At 42.3% G+C, this 13,790-nt stretch overlaps 1 protein-coding gene across 1 annotated transcript in view; it reads right to left on the bottom strand.

Annotated features, from left to right (window-relative positions):
• The window catches only part of rap1gapa (RAP1 GTPase activating protein a), a 44,931-nt gene that overhangs the window by 16,979 nt on the left and 14,162 nt on the right, over window positions 1-13,790 (bottom strand). The window contains exons 3-4 of the mRNA XM_080031398.1: window positions 5,343-5,436; window positions 663-698 (exon numbers count right to left, since the gene is read on the bottom strand). Coding sequence (XP_079887524.1) covers window positions 663-698; window positions 5,343-5,436 — 130 coding nt within the window. The remainder of the gene's footprint in view (window positions 1-662; window positions 699-5,342; window positions 5,437-13,790) is intronic.

Raw genomic sequence — 13,790 nt, forward strand, 5'->3', positions numbered from 1 at the left:
AAAGAGGAAGATTCATTTTACAAAATATGCAGCAATGCCAGCAGACACTGAAACTATATTAATGAGTTAATAACAATAACCAATGTGTGCTCCATCACTGATGCATCGTTGCTAACACACGTGCACATTGAAACATTACTGGGTTGTTGATAAGCTCTGTTTACACCCACTATGTGTGGGAACGTGTGATTTTAAATAAACATCCGTGGAAAGCCTTCACACACACACACACTGGGGAGACACTTTTTGAGGTGAGATAATAAGCTTATAGCGCTGTCAGCCAGTGTTACGACCAGAATGTTAACAGAGAGACGCACAAGACACACATAGTGTACACACACAGTCACACACATACTGTACACACATACACACACACACACACACACACACACACACACACACACACACACACACACACACACACACACACACACACACACACACACACACACACACACACATTAAGCTCTGACAACTCTCCTCTGAAACCACCAGACTCAACCACATCATTCTCATGTACAGAGCATACAAAGGGATTGTGGCCGAGGAGATGGCCACAGTACTGCGGAATTAGGAAGAGACGTGTCGGCCGGTTAGTTGCTTTGTGAGTGCAGCTGAGGAAGCCGAGACAGACACACAAACAGATCGATGCGTCTTCTTACCTGCATCCTTTCAATCATTTCAAAAAAATCTGGGGTCTGGGGGAGAGGAGACATATTTTGAGTCGGATTGTTATACTAAAAAAACCTTGTTCAGCACTTGTTATGTCACAATCCATCCAGTGACAGAAAAAAAACAGCCATTTCACCAATGCATTTTGTTGCCCGTAGGCTACTTCCCTATTGTAGTTTTTTTCTGTGTCTGTTGATGACGGACACTAATGGCCATATTGTTGCATTGTGCCTTCAGGAACACTTGAATTACTACTCAGATGGACAGTATAGTCTTGGACATCTGTTCTGTGTTGATGTGACATGGTGACTACGGACATTTCCCCTTGTATCTTGCCCTTCAAATGTTGTATTTCTTTTCTTTTGACATTCTATTAGACTTTGTGTGAACAAACTATCACGCTCCAAATACAGGAAAACACATGTACTAAATTTGGTATATTGGAACTCAATGTTGCATCAAAAAGTACTTGATCACATTAGGTTTTACAGTTGGGTTCTCTGAGAGCCAAAACTCCCAAGGCTCCTGAAACATGCCATAATTCAAACTTATGTTTATCGACAATTTACATCAAATTAGGAAAAGTCTGTCAACTGTTCCAACAATGCCAAAAGTACAGACCTTTTAATTAACATTTTACCTTGAATGCAGCATGTGGTCTGTTGCCTCTCTCTTTTGTGGTTTTGTCACACTATTACGCACTGGCTTTCCCACATTAAGCGCCAGCCGACATTCTTTACATCCCAACCCACAGCCGTTGAGCAAGTCCTAGTTCTAATACTAATGCAGAACAAATGCAGTAAAACAACAACAGTCCACTGAAACGGTCGATCTGGAGCGGTCCAAGTGAAGGCTGATAAGGTTGAGCCAGTAAAACCTGACGTAGTCAAACAGTGTTGTGTACAGAGCAATCCTGCCTCAGCTCTCTCTGTGTGAGTATATGAGTAAAGTCCTCCACCATGTGCAAACAATAGTCTGCCACAAACCCTGAAAGTAAACATTCAAAAACATTAGCTAGAGATTAGAAACCAGAGAAGCTGTAGTGTTGAACTACATGTTATCTCTCGCCTTAAACAACAACTGCATAAGCCATAAATCTCTAGGTATGTATGTCATGATGTATACATACAGCCACATAAAGCTTATGAGTATGGTTGATCCCAATCTTGTGATGTTACACTAAAAAGAATCACCTGATTATATAACTAGAAAATGTTCCCCTACGAAAATATATTTTTCACATCAAAAAAATAGCATTACTGTAACTGTGAGGTCTTTGCATTTGCAGCTTGAATGTCAGTTTCAAGAAGCAGTTGTCCAACACTCTGTTGAAAAGGCTGCCAACATTATCCCTCTAGTATTGCCATCTAGTGATGTTTTTCCCATCCAGCGTGTTCTCTATAGCAAAGTTACTCACATGGCTGCTGGGTTTCCTCCAGTGTGCCTTTGTCATTATCGGAGCACTGAAGTGGTTGTCATGATTTTTAGCCATTGCTAACTTTCCCATATAGCAAACGTCCTGCAGCTTCCAAAGACGATTTCCACTTGACTGGGGAATCAACAGGTCTGGATTAAACTTGCTGTGTGAATGCTGTGCCTTTGTCAAGTGCTAGGCGGTTGACTGTGTCCCACTGTGACGACCGAGGCAAGGCAGCATCCCTGCTAACTGCAACCATGACCGACAAAGTGTTGGGTCAGAAAAAGTTCAAGACAAGATCAACAGCAATCTCTCCCACTTGCGTTTTTCAAACCGTACAACCCTATCAGTCAGTGCACTGTGTCAGGTTGCATGCAACAGTATAATCCTCTTGACTGACTCTTGACACGTCGTCCTCTGCTGATCCTTTTTGTGTCACTCTCTCTCTCTCTCTCTCTCACACACACTGCAGAATTAACTGGAAGAGATCCAAACCACATACTGTATCCTCCTTGTGTGTCTTTATCACCCTGTATTGACAACGGCCAACAGGTAGCTGTGGGTGGAGTCCATTCTACTCTCATAAACAAGTCCGCAAGCAAGCTCCTGTTCACAGAGGAACCATTAAGCAGTCCAACTATACTACACACCCAAATATATATATATATATATATATATATATATATATATATATATATATATATATATTAGATAGGGCCAATGACATTCAAAATGTAGGATATCATCAGCTCAACAGTGAACAATTTGGGAAACAAATGAGATAGATAGACTAAAAGAGGAATAAGAAATCACATAATAAACACATAAACTGCAGTGGAGCAAAGTGACAAACAGCAACTTAAAAAAGAAAATTGTTCATGTGACATTGTTGAAGTAGAAAAACATTTAGAGGTAGAGTGGGGATCTATAGAGACTCAGGCTAGCAAGATAGGATCGTCACTATGACAAGAGGCAAATTAAATTAATTCACAACACTTCCTCTCACCCAGACTCCTCAGGTGCGACTCTCTGCGTCCTAACATAGAGCCCATTATAACTCCAAGAATAACAGAAGTAGGAGCTTGTATTTTTGTCTTTATATTTTGTCTGGTTCAATCTCATTTAGATTTGCTTAGGATCTCTGTGTCATTGCAAATGTATGAGGGGCTTTAAGATAGATGGATGTAACCTCTGACATCTTTCAAGTCTGAAATAAAAAATCCTACCCCAAAGGTGAGGCAACACACTCCCTGACCACCACTGGACCATATTTCTGGTTTGTGTGTGTGTGTGTGTGTGTGTGTGTGTGTGTGTGTGTGTGTGTGTGTGTGTGTGTGTGTGTGTGTGTGTGTGTGTGTGTGCGTGTGTGAATCCTGAGGCTGTTGTTAATCATACCGTATGCTACTTGACACTTACAGTATGTGGTTAAGCATGGGGTTTTCTAGCAACTCCGAATGGTCTTAGAATTAATTATGAGGCTCGGTGCAGAAAACGTATTGTGTTCCCCTCTCTCGGAAATATGCAACATTGTTCATATGACAGTGTATAGCGGTGTGGTTTGAATTAGGCAGCGACCATAAGACCTTGTAGGGTTAATTGCAGATTGACCTGGTTTTTACAGGGCTTTGATTAAAGCGATATACACTCCTCTGAGTCTCGCCCCGCTAAGCCCTTATTATGCTAAAGTACATCACGTTACCATGCTGCGCCATAATATCCTCATCGGATAATATCTTCTTTCCTGGATTCCAAGTCAAATGGGGTTAACTGAAATCACCGAGATCAAGAGTGAAATATAATTGCATATTAATCGCTGCCGGAGCCCTCAACAGTGTGTAGGAAGGTGTTTTCTCTTCTGACCAATTAAAAAAAGCATGTGTGATGCTGACTTCTCTGACTTCTCTGCTGCTCCCGGAAGTGATAAAAAAAGGGGGGATATAGGCCTACTATAGCCCAGTTTTGATATATACTTTCAGCTGTGCCTTTAGGAGCTGCTTGCCTGTCATTCAAATGTTTTAGACACACAGACGTTTTCACAAATCCTCTCCTCATGTCTGACTAATTGTAAACTAGTGAGTCTGAGGCACCTACAGATGGCGTGCGCTGCAGGGATCAGGAGTGACGGTTAAACAACCCCAATCTCCAAAATTCTCCTTTAATCCCTTTCCTCTCTTCCTCTCCTCCCACTGCCTCTGCTCTCCTCAGATCAAGTCGGATAGCAAGACGTGTAAAGCCCCATCCAAAGTTTTAAAGACTTTATGAAACCAATCTGACATTAGCGAGATTATATCCGCTTTTTTTTAATCACCACCAAGCTCCAGCTTTGTTCCCTTTCCAAGTTCCAGAAATAACCCCGGCAGGCAGGCTCTGTTTAAAACGTCACTCGCTCATTCATAACAATTAGACGAGCCAAATGGATGGCATGATGATTCTGACGGTGGATGGATTCGATAGGTGCTGTCTGAATAGATCCAGTGAAATGAATGATTTCCTCCTGACCTCATTTTTCTCTTTCTGCCCTTTATATTCTGCATATATGATCGCAGCAATTTAGCCTTTAAACAATTTTCTCTGACAGGAAGAATAGCAGTCAGAGCTAAGCTGATTCATGAAGGAAAAATGTAATGAGGCCCCCTTTGCAGTGAATCCTACAGCTTCCTACAATTACAGGGGAGAAAATGTATTGCAAATTTAGACTAAAAAAACGTACTCTTATTAAATTTTCTGAAGATGACATGAAAGCTGGAGAACGATTGAACCCCACCAAAAGAGTGTTTGAACATTAACAACTTTCCAATTTGGTGACGTATTTTGGGTGACAGTGGTCTTTTGATGACAAAATGACAATAGCTCCCGACGGCGGGCTGTGCTTTGTCAGCTTTGATGGAATCCAACTTGTGAGTCTCGGAGTGAAAAAATTGTCGGCATCAAAACTGACACAAATTCCTTGCTAAAAATAGCTTCTCTGTTCATTTGAATCAGGCAAACATAATCAGCCCAGACACAGAGCTCTGTGCTCCCCAATCACGCAAGTTAAACAAAAGACGACAAGAATACAAATGTAAAGCTACCCATCATGTCGTGATGCGAGATATGAAACGCAGACGCAAGCAGGTGTGTAGAGACGAGATGAGCAGAGACACCAAACAGAAACCGCAGAAAAAGAAAGGTCACACACAGAGAGGTCACTCAGATTAAAGTCAGGGGTCAAAGTTTGTGAGCCCTTCCCCCCCTTCCCCCGGTCTCCTCCTACCTTGTGGAATGGCGAGGTGCTGTATGGCAGGGAAGGCTGGAACAGCTGGGGATCTAGTGTTGAAGAAATGCGAGGTTCACTCCCATCTTGTTTCCTACAATTGGACAGATGCAAAAAACAAAAGAAAAACGTTCAGTCAGAAAAGGTCACTCAATGGGGGAGATCAAGCAAGAGGACCACAAAAAAGTGTAACGCCCCGGGAAATGTTGCGCCTTTTCATTTAGCAACAGAAGGCATTTGTATGGATTGGTGGTTTGAAACATTGTAATTAATGGCCTTGAGCAGAGAAATAGTGAGGGCTGCTGCTTCATGATTTCACTTTTGTGTTAACTTTATTACCCTCGGTATGGCTGATCTGTTCCTTTTTTTATATTTCTCTAGAAAGTGAAGCACATGTTTTGGCAAAATTATGGATTTAATGACACAAAATAAGACCTTTTTTAACCCTGTAAAACACTGAGAATTCAATATGCAATTCAGGTTAAGACCTCAGAATTATTTAGAGCCAGAAATGGCACCGAGGGAGGTCATGGCCCACGTATTTGACATCTGTGCCTGATATCTATTATTAATCTGGCACTTTATTGCTATGATTTATATGATGTTAGAAACTGGACAAATCAAAATAACATATTGTAAAACTAAATCGTATACTGTACGTGTGTTATATATAGACTGCTTTTGATTGACACACAGAAAATTTAGACCAATCAATATTATTTTAGACACATTTAAACACTATCATGCAAGCAAGTTCTTGAGAGTACAAAGTGTTACACCACCCTGTCCCCTATACTGTAGTTAGTTTATGAGCCTAGTTTGTATTCTGTGTTCTGTTTTGCTTTTATAAGCATCAATGGGTGAGTAGTCTATTTTTATTTCCATTTAATCTTATCTGCTGTTTAGTGCATAATGTGGTGTAGCTCTGCATTGGGTGAATTTGTTTGCTGTGGTCAGCTGCTGGCCAAGTTTAGGGCCTAAAAAAGCTGCTGTGATGTTTTTTTTTATATAAATGTGTACCTTTACTCAATGGTTTTGGCCATGCTGTTGTTTACTGGTGTTTTTGCCGACTCGCACACCACGCACTGTTGCAAACGTGTTCTGCATGTTGCTGTTTATTTCCGCATATTTTTTATCCATTTACGTCTTCACGCAATGCTGTTGGCCGTTCTGTTTGAATGGTATTTGTGCCGCCGCGCATGTGCACCTGTTATGACGTTTATGCGAGCTATCCCATGAAAATCACAAGCCTTCTACAGATTTGCATTGTCACCAGGCCTGATTCAAGCTATCATTTATTTTCACACATGGAATCATCAATTTATCTCATCTTAAACCCTAGTACCCAGCTCACTTTCCTCTCCCATATATTCATTCACTTTACTCTCAAAACGGTCTTGGAACATACACATTATTTCTGACACGTGTAGTAAGTGGATGTATCATTTCTTGCCTGTGAAAATCACACTTTAAAGCTGCTACACTTCATGGATCACAATCACCATAGTTACACGTTTATTCAAACCGAGCGTGCTAAAGTGCCCTCAAGAGTGGTGAAAACGAGAGGAAATGCCTTATTGGCTGCCCTTTTCACATGCAAAACATGATTGGGTGCCCTCTAGGGTGCCCCTTCATACAATAAATTACGATGATGTGCCCAGATGATTGCTAAAGTGCCCTCTATGGTGGTGAAAATGAGAGAAAGTGCCACTGGATAACGAAGCAAAAAGCGGATTAAGAGTATGTCCGTACCCATAGTGGAAAACGCAATTAGATGCCAAGTTAGAAAAACTTAATATTTTCAGTTTGCATAATCCGTTTAAAATGTATATAAATGTTTTGAGCGTTCAGGATCCGGTCCTCATGCAAGTGTAGGTTCTGTCATGCAAGAGAGACGATAATAGTCAGTTATCACCTCAACATGAAGGAAAACTTCCTTAAATTTTTCCGTAGCTGGCTGTCAGTGGTCAAAGACTGTATGGTAGCGGCACATTGAATTTTCTCCAGTCTAATTTTTACTTAAATGTTAGTAAAGATGAAAGCAGCATTGGCATCCTCCTTTCTGTGGCTAAAATGTGAAAGTGCACAATGATGTGAACAACTCATTTTGGTGTTTATAAAGTCGCTAGAATAAGGGGAAACAGTGTCTTTGAAACTACATTTTTTCTGGGGGGGGGGGGCCCCAGGCCCCCCTTTTAATTGGATGAGCCCAACCGTTTTTTTAGCATCTACAAACGCAGCGTTTGGTGTTTCGTTACATTACATTTTATTTAGCTGACGCTTTTATCCAAAGCGACTTCCATTAAGTGTATTCAAAAATGAAGGTAGAAACTCAGAACAACAAGAATCACGTCAGTACTATAGCTGCAAATAAATCAAACTACCAGGTGCCACAATTAAGTGCTACATGGAGATGTAACAAGTGCCCAGAACGGGGCCTTCACGGCAGCGCTTGCTAAGGTTAGGGGATAGGGCCTTCCAGGAAGCGCTTGCTAAGGTTAGGGGATAGGGCCTTCCAGGCAGCACTGCCATTAAGGCTCCATTGGGGGAACAAAACACCATCGAGTTAGAAAAGCCACTGTGCGCGCTGGTGGGGCCCCATGTTGTCCAGAATGTGCCCTTTTTATTTTTTCGCCCCTGCCCTTCAAACAGTCTGAGTCCGCCACTGCCCAGGAGTGACACAAATCGGGCAATGCTACTGTCACGCGTCGTTTGGTCTCAACTCAATATCTTTACAGAGACAGTTTTATCCCCACAGCATTACCAATCGATACCCTCGCTGTATATGGTGGCCTATTGACACGGACAACTGGACAGTTTTCACAGTAGGTTTTTGAATTGTTTTGATTGGTTCAATCTATTTCAAACACACACAGGGATCGATCAGTATGAAAGTGGACTGTAAAGCAGTGATAGTGCAGAGTGAAAAATGCATTTTGCTGTCTGTGCTGACCACAGAAGCCACAATGAAATCATGTCTCTGTCTCTAAAAGGTGCTGTGTACTCAAGATAACCCAATGAGACAAAATACAAAATAAAATTAGAGTTCCATACCGTGGCTGAAGATGTACAGTGCTGCTTAATAAGGTACTAAGATTTAAATGTGTTGTCACATTCAATGAGTGCACTCAAACATATGGGAAGAAAAGAAAGCTTGAATAATTTACATACAGTGCTACCTGCTATAATGCAATGAGCAGAGCCTCATTCAAGGAAGGTTCTACATCATCCGAACAAAATGGGAACAAATATGGATAAAAAAACCTTTTCCCTGCAGGCTCTAGAGACATGACCAAGGCAAAGAGCCACAGCAGCAGATCTCCTATGGGAGAAGAGAATACGATAGGGCATCAGCTGCCCTCAACTCTCAATTAGAAACACATGCATAAATGTGTACAAGAAGAGGCATGAATTTCTAACAGTTGCATTAAAGACAGATGCCTGTTTAAAGTGGTAATGTGCTGTGCTGTAAAAAACACACAGTACATCATAAAGGCCTAGATTGGAAACAATATAAACCGTCTACACATCAGAGTAAAAAAGGGCTGGAGAAAGGTCCCGCCCAGTCAATTACAAACTCGTCCATCAACACAAGCAAGTTGTGCAGCACACCTAATAGGCCTACGTACATACTGCTGTTTACACACACACACCTGCCTGCTCAGCACAGCGTTACCACTTTAAGCCCTCCTGCAAATCAGTTTGCAGCACTAAGCCACACACACAGCTTCAATCCCACAACAAACTACACCACACAACAAATGACATAACACACCCCAGCTGGTTAGAAATCCGCCGCGTGAAGAAGTCACAGCGAAGTCATCACCCGGACGACCTGGTGTCCTGCGTGGAGCGGAGCAGCTTAACTTACACACACACACACTGTGGCAGCTGTACGCCTTGGAGCTCTCCGGGAAGTCCGGACAGTGGCCGGATGACTCACTGTCTGTCTACGCTTCTCCTCTACAGTTAAGCTTCTCACTAACTCTCTCCCTATTTCTCTCTCTCTTTTTCTCTCTTCCTCTCTCTATTCGTATATCCGTTTCCTCCTCTTCTCTCTCTCTTTCTCTATATCTGTGTATCTGTTTACGCTTCTCTCTCTCTCTCTCTCCGTATCTCCGTCTACTCTTCTCTCTCTCTCCAGCTCCTGCCGGGCCAGGGACACTCCATCAGTAGTTCACCTGCTGGCTTCTCTCTCTCTCTCTCTCAGCTCTTTAGACTGTCAAGCACTATACCAGCATGCATCCTCTCCACTCAGCCACTGATTCTCCTCCCTCAATCTCTCTCCTCCCACTCTCTCTCTCTCTCTCTCTCTCTCTCTCTCTCTCTCTCTCTCTCTCTCTCTCTCTCTCTCTCTCTCACACACACACACACACACACACACACACACACACACACACACACACACACACACACACACACACACACACACACACTATTTAGCAGTCACTTCCTTCATCTCCCTCCCCTCTTTGTCTCCCCTCAGGCTTTTAGACCCATCATGTGGCACTTGTTCGAAAGCCCGAACTCTAAAACACACACACACACACACACACACACACATATGCACTCACACACACACACACACACACACACACACACACACACACACACACACACACACACACACACACACACACACACCACACCCTCGTCCCCCTTCAAAGCAGGAGACCCTCCCCCACCACCCACCTCAGGGACGACTGAAGTCTGCCGCTCAGAGGGAACAAGCAAAAGAAGGACTGATTTGGGTGACGGGTACTGCCTTTAATCCCCTCACTGCCTCACGAGCCAGCTAGCGTTGTTGCTGTGGCAACCACATCAGCCACACTTTAAAAAGAAAAAACAGAAAATGTAAAAAAAAATCCCACCTGCCCATTGATGTTCATTGGGATGGGACTTTAAGCAAATATTAAGCTCCCGTCACTGCCTCCTTAACGCTCACCACCGTGCAGGATGAGAAAGCATGTGTGTGTGTGTGTGTGTGTGGTAAAGGGTTTTAATTATTGTAATGTGTCTCATTCAGTCCCCATTGACTATGTTGAGTTTCCTCCGCTAAGCTAACCCATCTGTGGTTCAGACCTGTGACTAATGCCAGTGCCACAGTGCCTTTTCCCGCTAAATCCCTAGCTGCTAAAAAAACATTCATCCACTCATCTGGTCTCTCCTTAAACAGCTTCACAACAGACAAGTATGTACCCGAGACTTCAATATGCGTGCGAGGCCATATATCCATGGCTATATATCTCACCCAAGACGAGCTGGATAATGATACAAGATAACGGCTTAAATAATGGTCAGAGCTTGCAGAATCCTTCACAGTAATTCCCAAAGGTTTAGGGCACCCCAAAGGGTCAGCGACTGTTTGGAGATTCATATGTGTGTATGTGTTTGCATGTATGTGTGTGTGTGTGTGTGTGTGTGTGTGTGTGTGTGTGCGTGTGTGTGTGTGTACTGTTTGTGTCGGATATGACACAAAGAGATTATAACAAGAGATTACAGAATCATCATACTTTGCAACATTAAGAGCTGTGTTTTGTGCTAAACAAAACAAAATAATCCTCTCAGTGTCCAAAGTTTACGGGTTAAAAAAAGGAAGGAAATCTGTATTATGTTATTGGACAAAACGTTGACCATGTGTCCAGATTAGCAGTAAGATTTGTAGTGGGACAATAATCTCTGTGTACTTTTTTTTTAAAGGGATCATTGTGAAAAAAAGAGGAAATTGTTGTCTGTGAGGGCTTTTGACAATAGCTCTTATGGATGAAAACACATTATCGGATAAGAGGAGGCAGATTTGGCGTGTTGAGTGGCGTTTCAACACGGGGCACTGCAGCTGGTTCTTATCAAATCAAAGCAACGTGTATTTAGGGGTGATGGTCTGGGACAACACTCGACGACAGGCACGCTGACAGAATAATAATGAGGAACGCTATAGGCCTACTATTGTACCCTTTGGTGGAAGATATTTGGTTTTCAAATGTTTGTATTCTACCTGCTCCAATGTGCAGTGTCATGTGCAGAATCCCAATGAGAATACCTTTCCGACCATGCCCTAGGGATCCCTATCCCATTATCACGGAGATATGGCCAGTGGTTACTACTACCCTCCCCCCAAACACATATCCTCTGAGAGTTGCTGCTATCCTGAAATTCCCCCCATTCCCAACCTCTCCTCTGCCATTTTTCACTTTAATCATTGTAGCCCCTATATCCATGGCTATATCTCACCCAAGACGAGCTGGATAATGATATAAGATAACGGCTTACTGTAAATAATGGCCAGAGCTTGCTAGGATCCTTTAATACCCAAAGGATAAGGGCACCCCAAAGAGTCAGCAACTGTTTCGAGATTCATTAGTCTATTTGAATTTATACAAATAGAAATTAAAAGTTCCCCCTGATTCAAACTTGTGTTATTAAGCTGAAATTAATAAACCCAGCTAAGGATGTAATCTATAATGTATGTATGTATGTATGTGTGTGTGTGTGTGCGTGTGTGTGTGTGTGTGTGTGTGTACGTGTACGTGTGTGTGTGTGTGTGTGTGTGTGTGTGTGTGTGTGTGTGTGTGTGTGTGTGTGTGTGTGTGTGTGTGTGTGTGTGTGTGTGTGTGGGGGTGTGTGTGTGACCAGTCAGTGACCCCCATAGGGCAGTTAAAGGTTTAGGCGTTCAATAGCAGACACATTATACTCCAGCAATATGTCAGAGGTCCGCAGCAGGCAAAGGACCTGCTGCTGTTCTGAAATATGAAGGATTGATTATTTATGCAGAACCATTGGAGAGAGTCTCCCATAGGTTGAGATTTAATTAGTGGTGTCGACCTCAGGGGGGGGGGACAGGGGGGACAGGGGGAAAGGAAACTGCAAACCGTGCTGAGCCGCAAGAGTCGGCTGAAAAATAGATCTGGAATTCATGAGCTATTTAACAACTGTACATGAATGCGTCATTCCAGTTTTGGAGTTTACTCTCCTCGCTTTCAACTGCATTTTGGCAGTGACGAGAAATAATAAAAAATACCCAAATATTTTAGTGCCAGTATTTAAATTTTTTCACAAGTCTCACGGACTGTGCCTTTAACTTTCACGATACATCACGGTAAATCATCCGACTTTATCACTTGCGTTGGATAATTAAGATATAAAAAAATTTTGAGTTTAAAAAGTTATTGTTTTCAAAGTAGCACGTAACCTGTCAGTGAACACCTGAGTAAATCATAATGTTGGATGCAGGAGGTCTGAGTTTTCTCCTGCTGTTACTTTTTCAGATTTGATAAACCCCGCCTCCAGTCGCTCTTAAACAAATGAGCTGCCTGTGAATCAAGACCATAGTTTGTTTGCAAGGCAAAGTAGGAGTGCCAACTGCTTCCTAACCTTGACTTGGTTGACAATCATGCAGGATTTTCTTTAAATATCTTGTTTTGAACTAGGTAATAGGGCCACACTAGGGGGCCCTTATAATAGGTAAGCATGTTCTTGACAGTTCTAACTACTGTGAGTGTGACCTATTTTTCTGTTTTACTTTTTTAAATTTTAATTAAAATATAATAACTTGAGCAACCACTGTAGCTTTGGTTATTCCACAAATACACTGAGAGTTGAGAGGTTTTTTTTAAAAACAAGACTTCAGTCAAAGGTTAAACTCTGTAAAACGAATAAATTAAAATGTAAATTTTATCCGCTGTCTAAGTAATATGACACCATTACAACTCAGCTCCTTGCCAGCATCCACCTACTGATCCAGAGGTAGTATAGCCAACTGTTGACAACCCCCCAGACACAAGTTACTGTTTATTCTCCAAGTACACTGTTTATAATAGTGTGCGAAAATTGACTTTGAAGGTCAAACATCAACACAGTCATCTGCGCTGCTCAGGGATCTTGCCTCCATTGTGTCACCTTGTATTACGCTGATGACACTGAAGGGCCCAGATATCAGAACTCGACCTCCCTCTCGGATTTATTTCAAATTCATCTTGAAGTAGCAACACCTGCTCCCTTGCCTTTACCATCACTCCTCCAACAGCCAGAGACACGAGGAGCCACTGTGTTAGGAATTACCACACACGTAGACACTGGAATTGCCCTTTTTTTCAGTCTGTCCTTCCAAACCCCCCTCTGATTGACCTGAGCCTCTCAAACAAATGGGAGGATGATTGTCTCTGGTGTGCTACCATTTCTCTCTCTCTGCAGTGTTTTCGAAATCAGTTCCTTGTGTATTCGGGCTGCACTTCCAGCCTCCAAGGCAATCTTTCCACATGAAAAGGTCTGGATTTTTCACACAGAAATGTTGTACTTTGGGGAAATGTTCAGCTATATTCTGTATTTAAAAAGTAACAGAAGATGTCTTATTATCTTCAGTCAACTTTATCTTATTCTTTGTGTGAGAAGGAAGTACAAAAACCTATTTAGTGACTTTCCCCAATCTGTTCTTCTCGTAAAATGCAACAA

This window comes from Ammodytes marinus (genome assembly GCF_949987685.1).
Source record: "Ammodytes marinus genome assembly, chromosome: 7".
In the NCBI taxonomy this organism is placed as follows: domain Eukaryota; kingdom Metazoa; phylum Chordata; class Actinopteri; order Uranoscopiformes; family Ammodytidae; genus Ammodytes; species Ammodytes marinus.